The sequence below is a fragment of the Serinus canaria genome, chromosome 2, assembly GCF_022539315.1.
Source record: "Serinus canaria isolate serCan28SL12 chromosome 2, serCan2020, whole genome shotgun sequence".
In the NCBI taxonomy this organism is placed as follows: domain Eukaryota; kingdom Metazoa; phylum Chordata; class Aves; order Passeriformes; family Fringillidae; genus Serinus; species Serinus canaria.
The window spans coordinates 36,825,605-36,850,932 of NC_066315.1; the positions used below are offsets into that span (position 1 = coordinate 36,825,605).

At 35.9% G+C, this 25,328-nt stretch overlaps 1 protein-coding gene across 1 annotated transcript in view; it reads left to right on the plus strand.

Annotated features, from left to right (window-relative positions):
- Positions 1 to 25,328, plus strand: part of KCNH8 (potassium voltage-gated channel subfamily H member 8) — a 176,423-nt gene that overhangs the window by 51,587 nt on the left and 99,508 nt on the right. The window contains exons 2-3 of the mRNA XM_009086107.4: positions 5,402 to 5,635; positions 20,153 to 20,284. Coding sequence (XP_009084355.1) covers positions 5,402 to 5,635; positions 20,153 to 20,284 — 366 coding nt within the window. The remainder of the gene's footprint in view (positions 1 to 5,401; positions 5,636 to 20,152; positions 20,285 to 25,328) is intronic.

A 25,328-nucleotide genomic window follows, 5' to 3' on the forward strand; every position in this document is an offset into this window, starting at 1 on the left:
TTTTTTCTGATTTAGATCTAGATAAATCTTTGCCTCACATTAGTGACCCAGTCAACTGTACTGAGATTTTTCAAAAGGACTTTTAATGTCTGGAAGTGTATGCATTATAAAAATCATCTTGGTCTCAATCAGATTTAAAGGACACTAGCTGGCGAACGATTTTGAGCTCTAATTAAATTCACTTGCATCTAAATGTGCTGACATAAAGCTAAATGTTTTCATGCACTGCTTTAATCATTCAATTAATCAGTAATCTTAACTGTTAATGTGGCTGTGTTCTCCGTCACGGTAATTTGCATGAACCTGGAATGAGATTTCCCTTGTTAAGTTGCCTGTGTACAAACTGTGGAATCAAATGTAAGTGTAGTACATCCTTTCATCTAGAAAACTTGTGGATTGCTCTACAAGATGTAGGGTAACTGTGTGAGTCACTTGCTTATTTAATGCAGCTTCTTCAATTGCTAAAGATTTTTTCTTTTGTAGGAATTTTTTCTTCCTCTTTAATTCTTAAATAATTTAACTTTGAAAATTAGAATGCTTGTTGGCTTTTCTCAGTTGCACAAGTCAGGTGTTCTCCTCATGAAAACTTCTGGACTTTGATTGAAAAGATTTGTGAAAAGAACTGGGGAAGCACAATGATGAGATTTACAGCAGACATAGCCACAGTATTAAAGCAAAAATCCTTTTGTCATTTTTTGCTGGATGTGACAGTAGGATTCATGAAAGGAGTGCAGAGTATAAATGTAACACAGTGTCATTACAAACACATAAATTGTGGGCATTAATTAGGAGGAAGAGCATTGCATAAAGCCTTTTTCTTTAATTATCTCAATTCTAAAACTCTAGCATGGGATGCTTGCTGAATAAGATTCTCTGTATCAGATGGCATGAGATCAAAATTTCCAGATTTGATTTTTGGGTATCACAGCATTGAAACAGGCAACATTGTCTAAGGCTGTGATTGAAGGTACAGTTGTCATGGTTCTGGTTTGTCTTACTTGATTGTCTCTGGCTTTATGCTGTGTTTCTGGCAGAGATTTCTGAAAACCACATGAGTCTTCCATTGATCAAGGTCCTATCCTCTCCAATATATTCTACTTCTGAAATGAAGGCAGGCATGCAAGCTCCTAATAGTCTTCCTTCAAACTTTCATGTGAAAAAGTAACTTGATCTTCATGGAAAATGAGCTCCAAGTAAAAGAATCACAACTGAAAATAATCTGCTTTTGAATTGTACTGGCAAGCCGGGGTTGAGTCTCATATTCATCCATCTCTGCTGACTTGATGCTAAAGGAAAACCTCATGAATGTTGGACATTTTGTGTTTAAGCTTCTTTTCCTATGTTAGCAGGAGCCCTTTTAAATCATTATTTACACAACTCTTGCAGGCTTGGACAAACAATCAAGAATTTTTATGCAAAGCTAATATACAAATATCCAATTTCATTTTTTTAAAATTTATTTTGCAGAGACTTACACCACTTAATTTCTGAGCTGAAACTTAGGGTCGAGTGGTTCAGAAAGCATCCACTTTGCCCATTCTCTGGACTCCCTGGCAGTCTCACTCCCAGCTCAGACTTCCACTGCTGGCACCAAGGCCCCTTCCCTGGAGGTGGCTCCAGTGACACGACAGGTGCCAGCATGACTCCCTTCCCACCCACACTCAGTCAGACCAGGTTTCCCTCCCAGATCCACCCCAGCTCTCCCAGAGCAGAGCTCAGGAGACTCTTTCCATAAAGCCATTTGCTCATGGCACAGCAGCACAAAAATAGCCTCAGCTGATGCCTCCAAGGAGGACTCTCAGCAAAGGAAACCCAGGGATTTTATACCGTCACAGGCTCTCCTCACACAAGTTTCCCTTTCTCCTGAGTCCTCTGCTCCTGCTGTGTCTCCCAGAGTCCATCCACCCATCTTTGCACCCTTTGCTAATCAAAGGGTTGGCAGCTCATGGTCTCTTATCTCGGGCTCCCACTCGAAGCTCAATTTGCATCTCAGTGAGCAGCTGGCAAACTGAGCTACCTGCACCAGATTTATACTCCAAATCTGCTCTTTCTTACACAGATTTTCAGATTTTCAGATTTTCAACAGCTCTACTCTGTTGCTCCAAAGCTCAGGATTACATCTTTCTCAATAGATCAAGTATTTTGCTTGGATGTATTTCTCATCTAAAAATAAAATTAAAAAGAAATCACCAGTAATCTAATATTGTCTCCTGATCAACAAAATAACTTAATAATCCAGCCAAAGTGCTGAAAGCATAGTATGGAATTCAACAACTTCTGTATTATAATGGAAGTGTTGCAATCTACACACAAACTTAGACCAATATACACAGACTAACAGGTTAGTATCACTCATTCCAGCTTTCCTTCTGCCAGTTCAAAAATAATAAAATATGTTGTTTTCCAGTCCATAAGTTTCTAATGAATTATTCTAAAGAAAATGTCATTTATTTTACTCTAGATGTTAAAATCCAGCTAGTAGTTATCATTGAAGATAATGAAATTACGTACTGGATTTATTTGTGTCACAACAGAGACTGAATGATAGAAATTTAACCCTCAATACTTGTTTTTTGAAATATTTTATAATGTTCTACATACACAAGTAATACCAAGGTATATTAAAGATTTGAAGACATAGAAATAAATTACAGATCTAAACAGACTTTTAACCAGAATATTTTAAGGTATAGGTTTGTTGGGCTTTTTTTAATTTTCTTTATGCAATGGGTAAATATTAATCACTTTAAAAATGTTGCTGAATAATTGGATGATACATGCAGTTACTGGGCATAATATCCCTTGGTCCTTTTCATTATGACAAGAATTTTTTCAACAAATTATTTAGATATGTCCCTTAGTTTGGGATTATAGGTGCATGCTCAATAAGAGAAGCAAATATAATTCTGATTGCATTTTCCTGATGCTTTGCTGTTGAACTCCAAAAAGTTCAGTAAAATTGGGCTTACAAGCCTTATCAGACACCTGCTGATATTAAGAGAAAGACTGGCTGTTATTCTAGCTAGTACTGGATTGGCATTTATAAGTAAACCAGTTTATTCCATGAATGTTAAAGCAACCACAATTATTCCAGATTCATTTTGGTGAAAGGGAAAATAGACTTTGGCCACTTTATATTTTTCATAAAAGCATGGTATGCTTGGTAAGCTCCAGTGTATTGCTCTTCATAATGACATTCATTCTCTACTGCACATCCTCTCCACCTTTTGTGTCCTTTTGATGTTCCAGATTCTGCTCCATACAACTCTCAACAATTAGAATTAAAAAGAAAAACAAAACCCCACCGCAGTCTTTGCATCACATAATTGCATCATAAACAACAAGAAACAGAGAAGTAAATTAATTTGCCAGCTAAAAATATATTTGGTATGAATGATCTGCTGGTCTTGCACTGTCACACTTTCATTATGCACTGCAAGCCTTTGATTTTATTTCTTTTGGCAGTGTGGGGATTTAGTTTTGTGTTGACAGGGGCAGCAGCATGTTAGTGCATGAATGGTAATGATACTTATTCCCCAGTTAGGCAAATAAAAATGACAGGCCAAGTCAAGCACTGCACTGAACCAGAATGCATTTTAAAAACACATTACTTGGTAAATGGGAAAAGACTATTTTAACATAACAATCATTTACTGAAAGAATTTATTTAAATTTGTACAAAATGTGGGTGACTGAAGGAAAATCTTGAGAGAAAATTTGTCATTTAATAGACCTCCATTGTCTTTAAAATACAGAAAGCAGTATAAGACATAGTGTTTTATCCCTTGAGTAATTAAAGGGTAACATAGCTGGTTTTGGGGATTTCACAAATGTAGAACTCTTGTGACAGTTAACATTGAAAAACAGACTTATTTTTCCTCTATTTTAGTGTATGGATTCTGTTCCTCCCTTCCCAGTCATAAATAATATATCCCTGTATGGGTATTAGGTATATCAACCTGAGTTTTCCATTAAAATAATTCATTTCTCTTTCTTTAAATTTATGAATATTTATCAAGGGATTATGGATTAGTTAATAGTATTTCCCCTTAATACATACACATGAATTCACTTGCACATAAGTCTGAAAAATGAGAGGCATCAGTCTTGGGACTAGACTTCTCCTAAGCTCCTGCTAGCAAGCTGGAAGGTAAACATTACTTAACAAGCAATGGGTAAAAAAATAGTCTTTCCTCCCTCCATGTGAAATGTAGGCAGATTCTGCCCATAAAACATTTTTTTTTTCACTTCAAGGTAAGGACACACAGGCAAAACACTTGTATGAGAGGTTCATATTTATCTGGAAAGGGTCTCCCTGATAACTGAAAATGCTGTAAAGGATCAGAGTTGTTGATGTGGCCTGAAGATGAAGTTCTGAGGTGCAAAGCCTTCAAAAACATTTCAGAGCCTGAAAATGAAGTTCTGAGGTGCAAAGCCTTCAAAACCATTTCAGAGAGGCGTTGGAATGAGCTATTAGGCTGCCAAGCGGTTCAACTGTTAGATTTGCCAAAGATTTGAATTCAAATTAGGACACCACATTTGGTTGATTAATGTCCATGTCAATATTCTACTCTTGAATGTATCATACACCATAGCTGCAGCTTGAACACACTGAAAAAATATAAAGAGCATTAAATATAACAGAATGGTGAATCTTTGATGTGCCTGTTTCATATGGGAGAAGTATGGTGGGGCTCCAAATGACAGGTGACTGATTTTGAATGTAATCTTTTTTCCTCAAAAACAAAGAAAACATAAAGCAAACAAATGAACAAAAAACAAAACAAAACAACCAACCAAAAAACCAAAACAAAATCAATCCCACCCCCCATAAAGGACAAATAATTCCTTGTAGTTTAGAATGTCCTTAATTCCATGTTGCCTGGTGTGTCACTCAACTGTGTTTTTAAGGATTCCCTTGCCAAAATTATGTAGAATAAATTAATTTGCTGACATAGGTCAGCATTATCTCATTGAGATTTTTGGATTTTTCATGATGTAGCTGTGTCTGTTCAGACTGTAGAGTAGTCTGAGTGGCAGCATAGCATTTGAAATTTCTCCAAAATTTTGATATTTTTCACCAGTCCTTGGTCAAGTGGTTGCTTCAGTGTGCTGGCTTCTATCTCAGAGGCAACTACCATAAAGTATTCCTTGAGGAAACAATGAGCAAACTGTACAAAGCCATGAAGAACTACTGTATATGATCTGTGGACTAGATCTTTAACTTAATTTCAGAATGCTAGTCTGAAACCAGAAGTTATATCCTTGTTTGCAGGCAATTGAGACTTTGCTTTACAATATCTGTCCAGTTGTGCCTTCTTATGATGTTACAGAAAGTACTGTGTCAAGCAGTGCAGAATTTAGACCTTAATTCATGTTTTACTTTTGTGTTCTTCTGCAGATAGTAACTTTATCCTTGCAAATGCTCAGGTGGCTAAGGGATTCCCCATTGTTTACTGCTCTGATGGCTTCTGCGAGCTTGCTGGATTTGCACGGACTGAAGTCATGCAGAAGAGCTGCAGCTGTAAATTCTTACTTGGTGCTGAAACAAATGAGCAGATGATTCTTCAAATTGAGAAATCATTGGAGGAAAAGATAGAATTTAAAGGAGAAATCATGTTCTATAAGAAGAATGGTAAGTCTTTCTTTCCTGTTAGTCATAAAGAAAGAAATTTGGCATAAATGCATATAATACATAATGTTCATTTATAAGTAATAATTTAGTTGTCTATCATCAAGGCTATGAGAAGAGATTTGAATAATGACAATAAGGTACAACTGAGACCATGTTTATATTGGTGTTATTGATTTTATATAAATATGTTACAAAGCTGCACAGATTAAATTCAGGGTTCTAAACTACATTGTGAGACTTTTTGCAGTCAGTACGACACTCTTTTTTCTGCTTTTTCTTATACTGAAGTTTTCACCTCTTATTGCTGAAGCTGGAATGAAAATACTCATATTCACCACAAAAAAAGCAATGTAAATTTTTCAATGCCATCAGTAAAATGCTCGAATGTCTGAATGAGCCAAACGATTTCTTCTCAACAGCTATTATACATAACAAAATAATAACAACTCTCAAAAAGTGAAAAAATTATATTCAAGTATGTATTGTCATATAAAGAAAATTTCCAGGCATTAAGCAGCCCCATATACTAAAGGAAATTTTTAGTTGCACCAGCAGTTTTGACTCTAATGGCAAGGCATTTACAAGGAAAATTTCATAGTCAAGATGTATGAGGCACAGAAGACAGCAGCCCATGATGCACACTTCCCAGGTCCTTTGATTTATATCAGTGTACTCATTCCATATATTTCTATTGCCACATTCATGTGATCTTCAAACAGGTGACACTAAGTTTGAGATAATGACAGGATTTCAACCTCGATAACAGAAGCCAGAGTAGTCCACGGACTCAGTGGATCCATGGGTGTTGAGTATCACCTTCTCTTTTATTATATGACTAGAGTTTACAGGCATATGTCTAGACCACATTTTCCTCATAGATTTTTGCTTCTTCTGTCTTTATAAATGAAATAATTTCCTTTCAAATACAATAGCACTAATATTATGCTTTAAAAACTTATTTTCTAAAAGTGATTACTGTATAATGACAACAAAGCGATTTGGAATGCTGGGAGAAGGCAACTTCAGTTTCACTAATAAAATAAAAGGAAGAATTTTCCTTAGTTGGCTTGTGTTCCTGATTGCTACTCTTCATAGTATAAAAGTTTGAAGTTAATCTGGAAGATCCTGCTAAATGTTTCCTTGTCTTGACTTTTTGAGGACACTTGGGCGTGTGTGAGTGTGTTTGGTTTTAGTTTTTAGCATATAGAAGAGACTCACACAGTTTCCTGAAATAGTTTCGGGAAGGTTATGCAAATATAGTTCCAAGTTATAAAACATGTCCAAATATAGGGAAAAATTGTTCTAAACTGGAAAGATAAGAGCTGCTTTTTTCCAGTATTCTATAGTCATAACTGGACATGATAAGAAGATATTTCAAGGTATTTAAATTAAAGAAGTAAAGCTAAGTCATTCATTTCATTATCTTTCTCCTGAATGATAAATTGTGATTCCTTTACATTTTGAAGGGGTGCTTCAAAGCTGTAATAGGTATGATTAACACAGGCAGAAAGAGATTGCAGGTCAATTATCAGAGAAGTAGCTGAATCACAGATAAACAGATAAAGAGAAATTGTTGAGGTTAAAAGAATTCCCACTATGCATCCTACATGCATCCCTCTGCATAATTTGGCTGGAAGCTTCCCCAGTACATTCTCTGAATAAGAATAAATTTCCCTGACTGCCCATTATATTTTTCATTTCCATGTGTTTCTGTACCACTGGGTAACAGAAATTAATAGGTATTAAAATTACATGAGAGTATCTTGTATAAAAGCTGAATTTATCTTAAAAAATAATCTTGGTTTTTCAACAGAGCTGCAAAGTGTAGGCTCCAAATTTGGCAAATCAGCCGTTTTAGCTAAATGTTTTTGCTTTTGGGTTGGGTTTGGGGTTTTCTTGGAGGAAAATTTGAACTCCTGAAGCTGTTAAGCTTATTCAACTTTGGCTTTTTTTGTCCAGAAAGAGGTTTTTAAAATATATCTAGATATAAGAACTTTGGGAATAATATCCCCAAAATGATTGTATGGATACGTTCCAGTATATCAATATGGAAAATCGTTGATTCTTGGGCTGGTATAATGCCAGGAACATTGGTCAGTGGGAAACAAGTAGCTAGCAATGCCTAGTTATCACAGGGCTACATTTCAGTGTCCTGCCAGGGCTTCAAGGTGTCAGAGGGGAACCCCCACCTGCCTTTAGTCTGCTACTTAGCACAGCCTTGCTTTGTTGGCCTCACTACAAGACCAAACGAGCACTTCCAAGCCTCAGGGGTAATTCTGAGCTCACAGAATTCTCCTTGAAATCTTAATAGTTAGTGCAACATTATGCTAAAAAATTACTCTGAGGGACATGGATGTATGAATACAATAACTTTCTCTTGGTTTGGTCTTCTGGATTTGGTCTAAAATGTAAATCATATGTGTCCTGTTTTTTAGGGCAGACTTTCAAGGTTGCAAAACTGAACATACATCTATTCCTTAATTGTCACATTTTTCAATATTTTAAATTTGATTTAAACTTATTTCAAAGCTGATTCAGTTCTTATCATTAAATTAGACTGTTCATTCTAAACAAGCAGCTTTGATCTGAATTTATTAAGCTTGAATATGAACGTTTCACAGTTATTTAACCATCATTAAAGAATTCTCATAGCACCTCTGCTCAGTAATTGTTAATTAAAGGAATGATTGCTATAATGAAAGTAACCCCACCAATCCACATGCAATTTAATGGAAATTCCAGACTGCTCTGAGCTGATACTGCAGCAGGAGTGGTGTGCAAGAGGTTGGGCAGGAATCTGAGTAAAGTGGGTTATCTGTCTGTGTTGGATGAGCCACAGTATTTCATTCTTTGTCATTTGGGTTTGGATTTCAAGAGAAGAATGATCTTAAGTAGTTGTGCTCTAACCAATCCTCCTGAAACCACAAGAAGTGGATAAGAAATTTTTCTATGTGTGTTCTCATTTGGGAATTTTAATGAATTCTTAGAATGGGATAAGCTGGTTGTAACTCCTCATCCTGAACATTTTCTGCCATGCTAGTAACAGAGTAATATTAGAACCATGGCAGCAGATAAAGCAGTTTCGGAGAGAGATGTCTTTTGAAAATTCAACTCAAAATATACTTTTCATCATAGTTTCAGTATTTATTTTGGTTCCTCAGAAAGTTTCTTGCTTTTTCTTTGACAGAGCTATATTAGTTGCTTGAAGACAATCAAAAAGGAGACTATTAAAAGACAAGGAATTTTATGATTGTTGCCTTCTTCAGAAAGTTTTTAAATTATATTTCTTAGGAGCTGATTTTTTAACTTTTTTTTTTCTGTTACTATTTCTACATTTTCTTTAAAACATCTGCAACAAATTAAGTTGTCAATTATGATAACAGAAATGCAAATTCACCTTTTGGAATTCAAGTGAGTTGTGAGAAAAATGCTCACTCCTGGATCTCTTGTTTAGAACACTCTAAAAGCAGTTGGACACTATGCTGAGGAGCTATATTTAAATAAACCTTTCTTTTTCTCCTTCTCAGACCTCTTCTCACATTTGTCAATAGTGAGTACAGGTAGTTAAATGTGATCTTCACGTTCCCTCAAACTGAAGTACAATTAAGCAGCTGTGTGGATCTTTTCCTTTTCTATTACAGCCTAAAATAAAGCTACAATAAGCCCTATAATCAGTGACTTAGTCCAGTCTAAGCTCTCCATCTTCACTTGCTGAGAAGGTCACAGCTTGGGTCCCCTATGACCCCATCAGATTTATTTCCTTTGTCTCAAAATTAGGTTTGTAGAGTTGAAAAAGAGGTCTGTGCTTACACACAGCCTTTTAAAACATGCAATGATTCCACAGCCTTCCTTCATTGAAAGGAAATCAGCCTCTTTCTGTGTATGTCTAAGTTGTGTGAAACACAATATAATCAGCAGCGGCCCCTTGTGATTTATGGACTTTTGAGAGGCTCCACTGTGGTGACCATCCTATCTGGGCACCCCAGAAAAAGGGCTGTTTGCACAAGCCTTTGTGCATAGTTAAAAATCCCCACTGTAGGAGGACTGAAGCAAGGGAGTGTTGCTGGCACTGTCTTTACAAATTTCCTCAGGACTTTGGTGCGAGCAGAGTTTGCTTTGTCTGTGACAGTCAACCAGGACTCAAGGAACATTTTGTCAGCTTCCATGTGTACACTGGTTTAAACATTTTCTGGGTTATGTCTTAGGCATGTTCTTGGTCCCTAAAGGTTTGGTAAGTAAATTGTATGGTCAGGAAGATACAATGTATTCCATTTCTGTATTTATTTCTTCATTTTTTACGAGTCAGTAAGATTAAATCAAAGTGTTTTACCTCTTCTCATCACTGCATGAGAATATGTGTTTTGGTAAGGCTGTATCCATATCTGGGAGGCTGGGATTGAGGTGTTTCAGATGGGCAGAGAATCAATAGTGAAAGAGTGAAAGTCAGACCTTGTTCCAGAGCTCCTGGATTCATCAGGCAAAATTCTGTTTGAAGTCAGAAATGACAGCCACAGGTAGATGAAATAAGGCTCAGGCCATGAGACATTATCCATTGCCTTTGCCATATTTGTGATTGAAAACTGTGGCTAGAGAACAGCAAAGGCTACACAACATCATCTATATTTAATGCATTCCTTGTGTTAAGAAAACAGAAAAGCTTTATTTTTTAGATAAAGAGTTCAATGTTGTTTAAAATTTTAGAAGAATTAATTAATTATGAAGAAATTGAAGAGAAATTAATTTCTGTTTAAATGAATGAAAATTGTATTTTCCTTAATCTTTTCTACAGAAAGTATCTGCCTTCTTTAACAAATTCCTGTCTTTTGGAAGTTAAGCATAGCAATAAGTAGAGAAGCATTTATTAGAATGTTCTGACTGCAAAAAATTTCTGTACAGAGACCTCAATTTTTTGCGAATACTTTCTACTATTTTTTAGTGACAATTTTCTAGTTACTAATGAAGAGGAAGCCACTTGACAAGTTGCTTGACAGAGCAGTTTGTAGCAATGTGGCCTCACTGCTGCTCCACTGCTTCTCTGCCTTGAAAACCTAATCTAAAAATAAGAAAGCTAAAAAGCTTTTGTGGTTGGCTTGCTCACATTTGCTAAATTGTAGTACAAAATACAGGAGGAGGAAAATTTAAAAAAAAGCAGAAACACAGGAAGATTAATCTGAAGGTAATATCTAATTGCAATTACCTGAGCCATAAAAAATAATTTGTAACTTTATAAAGAAATTTTTTTCTTCTTTCCTTTTCTCTTTCCTCTTTTCTCTTTTTTTCTTTCTTTTTTTTTTCTTTTTTTTTCTTGTTCTTTTTCATTTCCCCCTTTCATATATCTCATTAATTATTAGGAAATTTCACTGATTTTTAGGAAGTCTTCTTTTCTAAAAAGCAGTATAGAATATAGACAGAAGACATGTCCTTATTTTCCTCTGTTTCACAGAATAGGAAATTTTTGTCTCCTTTCCTCTCCAAACCCTTCATTTGCTTGACCCATGGCTTCTGATGAAAGGTAATGTGTAGCTCTGAAATTTTTTGATGTTTTAGAGACAGTCCCAGCTTCTGCAGCAGAAGAGGAAGACAGAGCAGGCTTGTGCTCCTCTGTAGTGCCCTGGCTGAAACTTTACAGAGGCTTGGGTGAAGTGGTCAGCAAAAAGCCTGAAAGAAGACAAAACAAAGGGATGAATTTCAGTTACAAGGCAAAAGAAAAAAATGGCAGCAAAATCCCCTGTGTATAATGTGGTCTAAACCATCTGAGATCTTTTTCTAGAATTTAATGAGACATCAACAAGACTGCAGCTCACTGACAGTGCTGATACTTTGTTCTGATGCATTCAGGGTGATATTAGCTAATAGTTTCTTTCAGCAGCAACATGATGTATTAAAAGCATAATGCACTGAGAAAAGACTTGTTCTTCTAGAACCACATTGATATGTAAATAAATCTGTGTGAAATTTTCCTGTTCCTTGATATATTGCTACAACTTCATGCCCTCCACTGCTAACAGATGCAATTAGTGTTTCCACACAGGTACCCTGGGCTTCCAGCTGCACCTGGCATGAATGGCTGTTGGTACTGCTGGATGCTTTTTTTAAAAGTTTTTAAAAGACATTTCACTGTGCTACTTTTTATACATCCATCATTTTTAGTAAGAGATATTGGTATTAATTTTGGGAGTAGGATGTTCATAGCGCATCAGACTGGTCACCTTTCTCTTTGAATTTTTTCTCACCATTTTATGGCCACACAGAGTCTGCTATCTTTTATTTTTTTATGAGATTTAAATCAAGCTTTGGCTAAAAGCTGACTTGTGTACCTGTGCTTCACCATGAGTTAGGCTGTTCTTTGGATAAAGGAAGTTCAAAGTGTCATTTCTCCAGCTGACCATATGCCTCTCTTTGGCTGGCATTTCCTTATTTCATCCCTGATCCCTAAATCCACCTTCTGGATTATGATGCAGACTATTTGCCACCTCCTGGGCTGACCACCATGATGGGTTCTTGCTTTGGCTCCTTGGTTTTTTTGGAAGGTGGTAGGAAGCTCATGTTAGCACTGTCTATGAACCCTGCCACTGATTTGGGTAGGGAATTGCAAAAGCAGTTTGATTTCATAGAGCATATGAAATATAAATATAAAATATATAAATATGCTATATATATTTATATAAAAATATATATAGCATATAAATAACTAGAAGGTTAAAACCTGCTGCTTTTCAGCTGGTGGGGTTGCTATAATTTCATTGGACAGGCTCAGAGATTGTTTACAGCATGTGCTCACATGGACTGAAGCGGTGAATAGGGAAGATTAATCCTCTCTACCATGTTACATAATTGCTCAGTGTGTGTTTCCAAACCCTTATGTACAAAACCCTCCGACCTGACAGGGTGGGATTATCAGTTCAGATCCATGACTCAGCTCCATCTCAGGCCCCAGCTGTAGCCCCCTCCTTCCAGAAAGGTGCCCACAGACTGCCTATGAAGTACAGGTTCAAGTTCTTAAATCACAGCCTCAACAGAAAATCTCTAAACTTGCTGAAAACTTCTGAATAATATGAACAGATAAGACAAGGATTATAAAGCAAAATATTTTCTGACCTAACCCTGTGAGAAAAGCAGTGTAAAATAGATCAAGAACTTGATCATTTTTTAAATGTAGCCTTTCAGTGTAAGTGGATGAGTAACCAGTAGAATCCCCTTTTTTTTCACGTCATGCCTTTAGAAAACTTTATGAATAAGCACAAGGTTGCAGCCAGCACCTCCTCCAGTGCTGGGAGATCTCCCATTCTGCAGATGCCAGACTTCTTTTTCTAGGGGCTGCCACTGCCAGAGACACCAAAGTGAGAATCACAAAAGTATTTTGCAGATATTTTAGTTTATATAATTATCACTTGTTTTTTGAAACCTAAAATGTGATTTTTTTTTTCATAGGTGTAATGGTCTGTTGGGAGATTGCTGGGTTTTTTGATAGTAGTAAATTTCACATCATCTTTGAAGTCTCTCTTTTCAGATTATAACATAATGAGCTTAAAAGCAAAAGAATGTAATTTGAAAACATAGCTATGTTTAGGAGAATGTGTGCTTTAACTCCTTCAGATATGAAAATATAAAATTTTTGAATAATAAATACATTTTATTCATATATATATAAATATGTATGCAAATATATATGCAGAAATACATAATTGTATATGAGAGATCATCCTGTTTTAAAAAAATTTCTTGCCTTCTTTTCAGAAGTGCATCCCTCAGTTAGCTGAGAAATCATATTTACTGCTGTGTTTGTATCTACATGTTGATTCTGAAAGTCCAAAAGGAATAAGGATCATGGGTTATAAACACAGTTTTAACAATAGATTTCAAAATTTCATTATTCAATGGAAAGAAAATTTGGCTTATTTGGAAATTGCTTGAGTTAAAACAATGAAGTAAAGACTAAACTGATGAGGAAGGATCGAGCCTGACTATTTCTGAAGCAGTCTGTATAAAGATATTGAAGAAACTCTATTTTGTTTTTTCTCTTGATTTTGTTTGGTTGGGTTGTATATTTGTTTATATAAGTATATTGTCTCAATTAGTATTTTCCCAGGAGTTAGTTGACAAATGCTGAATGCCCTGTACTAATATAACTATGACAAAGTAATTATCATTGGAAGGGGAGGGAAAGTAAGTTGCAGACTGATAATATTTATCAGTCTGCCCTGAAGCTTTTTGCATTTAAACAGAATGCATCTCACTGACTTAAACTTAGTTTTTAGATAATTCTGTATGTTTTGCTAATTGTCATAACTGCAACCCAGTAAATGTATTACATCAGGGAAGTGCTTATTTCCCTAAATGTCGTTTTCTTTACTAATCTGGATGGAGATACAAAAAGGAAATTAGGGCAGACAAAAAGAAAGTGGTACATTTAAGGATAATGTATCTCACATGGCATTAAAAGGCATTGCTTAGTGCTCTGCTTTTGTTCAAGGAAACTCAGGGTAACTAGAGGATTTTGAAATGGTTTTATTAATTAGGGAAGATAGTGGAGCAGTACAAAGAAAGACCAGAAAGCTGAGTAAACAAAGCTGAAATGTAGATGTGCTGGAGCTCATAAATCAGTTTGTATAAAACATTCACTGCAGACTGTGCTAGCTGTTGCATGCAGAGACTGTTCCTCTAAGGCTGGAAAAGACACACACTCAAACTAGGAGCTGCCTTAACACTGACAGTCTGTGTCCAAAAAGTGACAAACAGAAACTTTGGGGTTGTGAATTAAGCCTCTCCCTGCTTAACATTGGCAGTTTGCAGGAGAGGCAAGGATTGCAGATTGCTGTGTTGAAAAGGGCCTTCTCTTAGGGCATCTTTTCCCTCTTTTCATCTCTCCATCATGGCAGAGAAAGTTGGATATGCTGAGCAGTATAAGACACACGAGGCCCTGGATTACCTGGCAGCGGATGAGACAGAGGATAGGTTGAAGCTGGGCACAGAAAAGGCTGGGAAGACAGGGAGGAATGGATTTGTGTATCTCTGATGAGATGTAATAGATTTGAATAATTGCACATGGTACTCCATAGTTATATAGAGGATTGGGGAGCTATTTATAACAAGTTTTAAATCAGCTCCACAGGGTTAATAATTCCCTACTTATTCATACTGAAATAAAATTTTTGCTTTGTTATTACAGTATCTTACAATCTTCTTTCACCTACCAAATTCTTGGGACACAACTGTATTCTGCTTTGAGATGTAAATAAATTTTGGAATGGATCCATTCTGGATGCATTAATGGATTAAAAAATCCATTTTGGAATAGGTTTACATTGACTATTAAAACTTGTAAGGAGACTTTCAGGATACAAGTCTGATCTGGTGGTCACACAGAAGTAGGGGAAGCAAGTTCTTGAGTCTTCTTTGCCACTTGTATGAAAACAATCACCTGTTTCCATGTAAGTCAGTTTCATCATAGCCCACATGAGTTCCTAATTTTCCAGTTTTTTATGACCAAAGAATGTCTCTAGGGATAGCAGACAAGTTGGCACCTTCAGTAGCAGAATTCAAGAAAAAGAAATTCTAGATTTTGCTAACTTGTAAACTTGATTTTTGCAGGGATAATGGAGAAGAATGAGGTGATAATTTGCTTAAAGCAGCAGAACGTTGCATTAGCTGTACTAATTGATCATTGTCAAAGTCATGATATTTACAAAAGAGAAAGTACTTGAATGTATAGCAATTTTTTTCTTGTAGCTCGTTTCCTTTCCTGTTCAGTCCAGTTGCAATTTTTTAAGCATTGTTTTCTTTGCACTTCGCTCTCCTCAACATAATGTTGACATCTTGTCAAAAGCACTTAAATTTCAAAATGATGTGTTACCAGTGGGGCTGGAAATTTTTGGGTAAGCTGATGAAAGAGAGAGTTTGGTTTCCTCAGAAAAAGTCTTTGGCATCCCAGCCTGCCAGTCTTGAAGTGCACACTTTCTGTGGTGGAAAAGTGGAAATGATCAGGCTCAAATATCTCTGGTGTTATGAGGCAGGTATATTTTGCTAATAATTAGTAACCACCAATGAGACACTGAGGATTGTAATGCTGAGTAATTAGCATCAATCTTGTTGACAAGTTATTACAGCTATCTACGTGAAAATATTTTTATCTTTGTCTTCTACATAAATCCCTGGAAATAGGGTGATGTGTTTTAATAATTTCCTTTAAGGCTTGATTTGCATCTCCTTACAGAGCATTTAGTTTACTAAGTCACCTACTTAAACAAAAGGAAATATTCCAGATTTATGATGGTTTGTGAAGCCTAATTCTGCCTTCTTATGCATATATATAATTATTTCTTGAAAAACTATTGTTTTGTGCCACAAGACTTTTATATCTAGTATGCAAACCGTTTACATTTTCTTTTTTTCTTCAGATACTTGGGCTCTTAGTCTAGGAACCATTGCATTTGGTTAATTTGATGTGTTATGTGCAGATTCAGAGCTTCTCAAAAGAGCTTGACCCCTCTTCCTTGTGCCACAGAGAAGGGGAGATAGATCACAGAAATTTGTGTGTTTCTTATTTCTGACCCCTGATGATGGAAGGGACAACATAAAGTGGCTCAGCATCCCTCTGGAAAGCAGTGTGGCAAGAAAAGTCCTGAGGAATTGAGGGTCTGGAAGTGGATATAACCACACCAGTCAAAAAGTAAAAGGAAGCCTTAAGCTGTTCTTCCTGGACAAAGCTACTCCCAGACTGTCAAGGGCAAAAGGAAGCCCTTGGGATGAGTAGCATAGCTTGGGATGAGTAGCACTCATTCCAGGTATTTCTTAGATATATATACTTGCTGGAAAAGTATGAAGTAAAATTCTAACAAGATAGGTATAGAGTTTATTTATTTTGTTAAAGAATTACGAAAAAATAATCATCCCACATCATATCTCTATTATGAAACCTCTGCAATTCCCAAATAACCACCAAAGATATTTGTGTCTGAGTATTTCATTGGGCTCTGTCTGGGGTGGGCATCACTACAGATTACCTTTTATCATACGGTGAGTGCACACAGCTTATCAACAGAGCTAATGGTCTCAGTCTGTCCCATGGTTCAAGCAGGCTTTATTTTCTAGTGAAAGGAGTGCTTGGTTTTGAAGGCTACTGGCATTTTAATGACAGGGTTTTGTATAAAATCTCCCTTTTAAATGCTGTGGTCTGTTGACCCTTGTTTTGATTTCAGTCTGAGGATAGACTTCTAGCTGTCAAAACGAGGAAAGGTAGAAAGGGGGGTTGAGAGAGTGACCATAAAGCACTCTCTTTTTTTGTATATCTAAAAGGTGGACTATAGCCAAATTGCCTTGTGATAAGATTATGCTTCATTTGGTTTCTTTTCTCCTTCCCTGTGATGTGTTTATATAAGCCTTGAGGATATTAAAATATATTTTGACCCTTCATAATGCAAGAGAAAGATTAGACTCTTTCTCCAAGAGTGGTGGCTTGAAGCAATAGTCTGTATATAAATAAACCTCCAAAAGAAATTTCTTTGATAGGTGACTCTTGACAATACAGAAAACCTTTGTATGCATCATCTGAAGCAGGGAAGGAATTTCTGTCTCACAGACAAGCGCATTCAAAAGAACCGTAACAAAATAGGGCACTACTTTTTTTGATGTGGAGAAAGTTCTGCTTTTGGTTTGTAGAATTATGTGATGCTGGCTTTCAGTAAAAGCTATGTAACAGATTGCATTGCAGCTTATTTTTCCAAGGATGCTCCTCAATAGTGAAAGAGCCAGAGCTCTTCTGTTCTTGGCAGAATGCAACCTTGTATTGACCTAGTCCTGACCTAAAACAGATCATCTCACCCAGTCTAAAAACAACTTCATATTCATTTGCTCCTTTCAGAGAAAAGGCAGAAAAGCAAATAAAATTAAAACACAGAAAAAAACCACCAAACCCACCAACTCAAATTTAGAACTTCTAAAGATTCATTGTATAAATAAATACAGCCAGAACTGACAGCCCACCACACAGGGTATTAGCCTGGAATTCTTCAGAAGAGAAGTAGCCTGTGCATGTATTGGATATGTGTTTTCTTTAGTGGGACATGCCATATCTTATAGATGTTTGCTTTGCTTTGTCAGAATATTTTCAGATATATTTACAGAGAAGGAGAATGAGAAAAGAAAACAAAAGAAAATACGATTGAGAGAAACTAAGTGATGACAGGATGTGGAACAATTTCAGTGGTCAGTGTTCAGTGACATACCTCTAAAGAATTCAAATTCATTTTGATTATACAAAAGAACCAATGCATCAAACCGTTAAATATTAAATAGATTTGTCTCTAATGATTAACCACGTCGTAATAACTCTCTTAAATGTAAAAATTACCATTTCAGACAATATTATTGTAACTGAGTTAGGTTTGTTTGAAATTTCTGGTGTCTGCACCTTTTTTTCAGGCCTTAATGGCTAATGTGTGTGTGTGGAAATGACATGTAACAATTGAAAAGAGCAAGATATACTTCCACTTCTGGAGGGGACAGAAACATCTTAAAAGACCATTTGCCCTCTTGGTGGTGTTTACAAGAGGAGTTGAGAGAGAATTCTTGACCACTGAAACTACTGGTAGAATACAGCTGGGTAGAAAGTAATTTTGCCAGTAGGAGTTTGTCCAGTTTAAAAGTTATGATGGTATTTTGTAAAGATTTATGTTTCTATTTTTAAGCAGTAAAGTTTCTTAATGCTTCTCTTCCTTGAATGGACTACTTCAGATTGGGACAGCGTGACTCTCTAAAACATTTTTGACAGTAATGCTACTGAACAGTCTTTCCCAGAATTTTTAATAGAGGCAAATCTGGAAAAAAAAAAAAGGAGAATGGAGAATCAAAGTGGGAGAAAGAAAAATAGAAATGCCTTGCTTCTGATTCTGACATGTTTTATCTTCTTTTAAGAAGGAAACTTTCCTTGCTTTGTCTTCAAATAAGATTATTTAAACCCAATACAAAGCCAGTCTGCTTCTTTACACAGGTTTTTCTGTCCGCCAGTTTTCTTTTCTCCTGTTCCAATATCTCCATGTCCCTTCTTTAAATACCTTAAGTGGAAGTGCTGCCAGATTGTTGAGCTAGTAATCTTAGTCTCAAAGGTGCCTGTGTGACACTTGGAAAGGTTGATCTGGGCACAGAGGGCCAGATGAATTTCCTTTGAAGCAATTTTTTTCACCTTTAACTCCTGTGGTTCTTCAAAAGAAAAGCTGCTCTTTCACCTATCATGCTCATCTACAGAGTTCAAAAGGCAGCCAGGGAACTTCCACTTGAAAATCTAAATTATAAAACTTAGCTGTGATCTTCCTGTGCCCAGTTCTTTTTCAAAACTGGAAACTTCAGAAGACAGCACAGCAGGAAGTGGCTACTCTGCTGGCTGTCCCCAAGGAGCCCTCCAAAGCTCAGCTGATCATTTGGCAGGAGTCAGCTGGGGCAGCAGTGGTCCAGGGAACCAGTCCTGTTTCTTTTTCTGAATTTTAGTAGACTTTTTTTGTAAATGAATGCTTAAAATAGTACCTTGTGAAGCAGCAGATTGTGGAAGTTTAATGATGTACAAAAATAAATTTTAAACTCTCTAGTAGTACTTATATCTTTTACAAATAATATTGGTGGACAGTTGGTGGGTGGTAGTAGTTTGCATTGATACCTAACACCTGAAAGAGACAAAAGTCTGGTGCTGGGCTGAGTTACCCCAGAATGGATGGGAGTGGGATCTAGGATGCTTGCATCTGGGCATTAAATATTTCCTTCTTCCAAGTGGTGTTGATATAAAACCTATGAATTATGTCATTGGAATTGAACAACATGTCTTGCAAACAGGACATGTGAAGCAAACAGTAAGAATTTATTATAAATTGCTTTATTTAGCAGCTGTGGACAAAGAAATGTTCACAAGAATTAAGAATATTGTCAAACTCAGTTTTGTCCAATTTCAGTCTTAAAAGTTTGAACATTATGAAAGTAAAGAAGATAGCTGATATTAATTTTAGAGATGATGTGTGGTATGATATATCTCACTGTCTGTGCAACGAGTTTGTTTCTATTCTAAGTCTGATATCTGATTAATTTAAATATCTTTGAATTAGTGAAATAATGCTCTGACTATCAGGTTTTCTGTCAAGAGGTTTTAATGAGTATCAAGTCAGATGATTAAGGTAGACTGATTCTATAGCAGACATGAATGCTTCAGATGCCAAGTTACCAAAGTGAAAGCTATTCCAGGAAATAAGCAACATCAGTGGAGAGTTCAAAAGAAAGCATGGTTTCAGAGGAGTAAACAGCTTCATTAAACTCTATTAATGATCCCTGTAGATAAATTTTGCATTTAAATTAATGTCTTGTGTCTGGAGAAAGCAGTATTACAGAGCTTCAAGCAGTAATGCAAAGTGATTTACGTGAGCTGAACATCTGTGATTCCCTGACCATTGACCTCCTAAATAAGCAGTTCACTTTTTTTCCCCCCTCTCTCTGCTAAAAGACAGCTGTTTGAATTAAATTCATTCTCTATCCTTACAGGGTCTTCATTCTGGTGCTTACTGGATATTGTTCCTATAAAGAATGAAAAAGGAGATGTGGTACTCTTTCTGGCCTCTTTCAAAGACATAACAGACACAAAAGTGAAGATTGCCGCAGAAGACAAAAAAGAAGGTTTGTGACAATTGCAAAAACATTGATAAGAACCAACATTTATATGTTTTTAAGAATTGCACCTGCATGAGCAATCTCTCACACATACACTATTCAATATAGAGACCTCCTAGTTTTTTTCCAAAGAAGAAATTAACGTATATCATGAAATGATAAATACTCTGTTTGGATTTTTAGTTATTTACATACTGCTACAGGTTCTGTAAACATGAAACTAAGGAGACAGAGTATTTTGTCCTAAAAATTAAAATTGTTTTTATGTACCGTGATTTAATGTATTTACTTTCTGGATTAACAGAAGTATATTTTAGTATTTTGGGAGAAGCTTTGGGCCTTTTCAAAAGTTCCATCTATGAATCTGATTTCAGCATGGCTGAGAGTAAATTAATGTGTTTTTTCATGTTTTCTAATAAGCAAAATTTAAAACAGCTTTAGAAATTACTTTGCCTATTGATAAACATATATTTTCTTGAGTCATCTCATTTTCATTACACTTGAAGTTATAAGACTAATTATGTCATCAGAATTGTCCAATAGTATAAGAAATAATTCCTCACTTTTATTTGCTTCTGAAAGGAAACATTGCAAAGATTCTGTTGTATGAATTTGGAAGATTGTCTTATGGTAACGGCTCCTTCCCAACTGCCATAAAATAATTTTGACTGTATAGTGTAATTAAGGTTTGCTAAACATTGCTAACACAAAACAAAGCTAGTGTAGGGGAATGAAGGCTATGCAGTGAGCACTGAGTTGTGCATCAAAGGCAATGAACTTATTCCAGATCTGCATTTTGTAAAGGTACAGTGAACCAACACTGTAGTTTTGTAAGTTTTCAGTCTCTAAGGAACTGCTTAGAAAGAGTTTATCTGTAGACACCAAGAGTGGGTCTCAAAATTCTTTAAAATGCTATTGGTGTTGAATTTTCCAAGCTAGAACTACTCTGGGATCTATTGAAATTTTTCACCCCATGATAGCCATTGGTCTCTGCAAAAACAACATAGTTATGGCCCTTGGAACACATTTACTCCATGTGGATTTCTAAAGTAGGGGAACAATTCTTATTAAACATTTCACATTTTAAATGTTCATTTATCAAAAAAAAAGGTTATATTTTACTTACAGAGGAGAGTGATTCAGTATTCTTCTATGAATTTTTATGCTCTCTTGTGCTGATTGATACTTATAAATTACCACTTATGCTTACAGTGTCTGCCTCTTTTGTGTGTTTGGACAAATGATTTCACCTTTTACTTAATTTTCAAGTTCTGAGTATTAGAAGGTTTGGGGGGGAGGAATTTTGCATCCTTCACTTTTTGCACTGAATATATTTGAAAATTTCAAGCCTGGAGGACTGAAAAATGGTTTTGAAGTAGTACACAAGTACATTTTACTGCTTTTCCTTACACTCAATTTCAACCAATTGCTACCTCTTGAAGTAAAAAAAAAAAAATTTAAAAAAAAAAAAAATTACCTTTTTCTTCCTTAAGCCTCAGAAAGCCTTACTCTTATAAAAGTTTTAGGAAATTAATATTTTAAAACCGGATACATGGAACCATGTAGGAGAGAGATGGTCAGAACATCTGTGGTCTAAAGGCTTATGATTTACTTACAAGTAATGCAAATTTTCAGGATAAACTCAGTGAAAAATCACATTAAGTATGCCAGGGATGACTTGAAATAGGTATGCTGCTGATTACTTGCAAAATGACAGCTATTGTTTATCTGATGAGCATTTCGTAGCTGCATGCTTATTTTAGGATGGATTAAGATGGTCTTTGACGTGGTTTCATATCAAATTATAAACCTAAGCAGATTTTAACTCCTGTTTCCTGTAGCACATTTACAAATTAATACAACTCTGCTGAGTGCTGGCACAGGGATGCACTTGTGCAGAGCCACACCAGCAAATGCCCATTCAATTGCCACAAGAATGAATATCAACACTTGGCTTTCTTCCATGATGTATTTTTTGGAGCATCATCCTGAAACTTGGTTGTACCATCCCCTCACACTAATTTCAAAACCATGACAATAATTTTATGTTATTAGCATCATGGAAGCAGAAAGTAGCACTTAGTGTGGGGCTTTGACAATTATAGCATTTTATTAACTAGAGTGAGATAACAAACAGGATTTAACCATTTATTCAATTTTTCTTTTTAAATTCAGAATTTTAATTTTGTGTATACCCACCTGACTATGTAAAAATAAATGCAGAGGTATACCAGGTCTTTTTTAATAACATTAAAATTCTTCCTCTGCAGAGTGATTTACTAATCCTCCAGGGGTGAATATCATCTCATTATTTTCAGAAAAGAATTCCCAGGACAGTCTTTGCAACTCATTCAGTACCTGAAATTTCAGAATGTTTAACTTCTAGAGGTAATTGGTGCTTCTTTACTCAGACCACAGCTACTATCAGGAATGTATGATGCACCTTGTACTAACAAATTCTTGAGTTGCTGTTTTGTTTGGATGTATGAAAAAACCTTTTTAATGTTCAGAGATTGATATACTTTTTCAAGGATTACTGAATTTGTCTTTTCCAGAATCAAATAATTTTTAAACCTGCAGTTGAAACTGAGCTATTGCTACAAGGTAATTGCCATCATGCCTAGTTTTCTATTGCCTTTTTAGCATATCTCTGGAGGTTAGACTGTGTATGGAAGGATAACCGCGATAAAAATATTCTTGGTGTGAAACTATTCTGCCCATGCAAGGCCCCTTTAGCAATGTTTCTGTTTCAGTCTTTCTCTGCTGTTTTCTACACAGAGCTGACTTTTATAATTTGTATGGGTCATTAATAGTTATATTCCATCTCACTTTAATTTCTAAACTCCTTAGAAAACTTATCTAACAAAATTCTTTCATGTTCCTTTTTCTCTTAAATCTTCCCCTTTGATATCCCACCAGCAATTTATGGTAGCACACTCTCACTGGCTATGCCTCCAAAAGCCTTCTCCAGACTCCTGCTTCCTCAGGTCTTTCCAACTTTTGATACCACCCGTTTCTTCTGTAAAATCTTGTTCTCCTTGTACTTTTACAATGACACCTTCCTGAACTTTATCTTCTGATTTTATGGCCTCTTTCTTCTTGGGCATTGTGTATTTACTTTTGCAAATCTCAGGAGCCAATTCTGTCTGATTTTCTGCAGACATTTTCTTATCAATTTTATCTCATCAGTTCACACAACTTTAGCTGGTCCTTTGTGCCAATGTGCCTTGCAAAAGTCCACTTTTTTACCTTATTTTCCTTTACCCAGCCCAAATGTCAGATGTCGTCTGTGACCTTTTCCTTTGAATGTGTCATTCTAAATACAAATTTAACAGGGTTTTTTCCTGCTTCTCTTCTCTCTATAAAAGTTTCCAGTGAAAAGAGCCCCATCAACCAATGGAAAAAGCAGACTTTTTTCTAAGACTTTCACATAAGAAAAATGGAAAAACACATGCCTGAGAAGTTTGACAGTCTTTAAGAACTCCTGTGACAGTCAGCAACTTTCACACTTCTTTGGTTTGGTTTGGGTTTGGTTTTCAAGTCAATTTGACAATATCCTTAAAGGATTCAGTTTTTCAGTATTGCCAATTTGCCTTCAACAATACATGTTTGCCCTACCTGTAAGTTTACTGTAGAAATGTGCTCTGCTTTCCAGCTGCTTAATAATATCTGTAATCATTTTGGTGTTGGGAAAAGCAACTCACCACCTTTTCTTCCTTAAACTGTGCATTTTAAGGAAATTGTTGGTCTTTTCAATATACAGGAAAAAGTTTGTCTGCTTTTTTATTTTAATAAACTGTTTTATAAGTGGATTTATGGGAGTTTATTTTAGCATCCTATCTTACAATGAGCTACTTTTTGGTAAACTGGTTTGAAGTTCCATTGCCCTTTAGGAGGAAAAGTGATTAAACTGAAAAGTCTATTCTCCAAATCTGGACTCCAGTGTGGCATGGCTGGGTCAGTGCCTTTTCATTTCTGCATATGACACTAGAACATACACAGGAATTTAGTGGAAACACAGGAATCCAGGTAGGAAAATAAGAAATTAAATTATTCTGTGACTATTTTTAGACCTCTAATCTGTGTGCTAACATGGAATAATTTAGATTACATAGATGCAGGGTTCCACTGCTATAGTCACTGCTTAAATTCCTCTGATTAATTTGACTTAACTCACAAATTTATTGGTAATCTATTTACTTTTGTTTTGCTTTGGGTTTTTTTTAGCAAAAAAAAACATTAATTATTTTAGGACAGATTTTCTCAACTTTATTCCAGAACTATTATAAAAATGTGTATAATATATAGTAACCACAGAATCACACAATATTTGAGGTGGGAATCTCTGAAGATTATCTGGTCCAGTGTCCCCTTCTCAAGCAGGGTCAGATTAAATGGATTGCCCAGGAACAAATGCAGATATGTGCTCAATTGCATGAAGGATGGAAACTCCACAACTTATCTGGGCAGCCTGTTCCAGTGTTTGACTCTTCACAAAGCAAAACCAAAGTTTTTTCTTAAACAGAATTTCTTGTTTTAGGTTGGTCTGCCTGTTGGTAAAGCTGCCTTCACTCTTGAAATAATGTGAATTAAAAGTTGGACTACACCTTCTGCCACAACAGATTAAACTAAGATGCATGTTATGGTTCAACTGTCTGGCTTTTTCTGGCTTCTTAGTAATCCTTAGGTCCATATGAATTTCTGAGGAGACAGATTTATTTTGATTATGCATCATTTGTTGGAGGGAGGAGTTGTTCTTTTCAGTGTGCCAGAAGTGAAATACCATGTGGCAAACATTTTACATTCCAGATTTTTTATGTTGAAAATGTCTATTTGGAGCAGCACTGGTCTCTTGTAAGAAAGTCTGCAATGTGCACTTTGATTTATTCTGCTTAATTACTGTCTCAGCTCCTTCATGATTGCTCAAGCTACTGCAGTGAATATTCAGGAGACAATGTTTTCATTTTAAAGCTTCTTGTACCTGTCAGGAGGCAGTATGTTGGGATGGGGAAGATCACCATACAGTCACCTAGACTTACAATAACCAAAG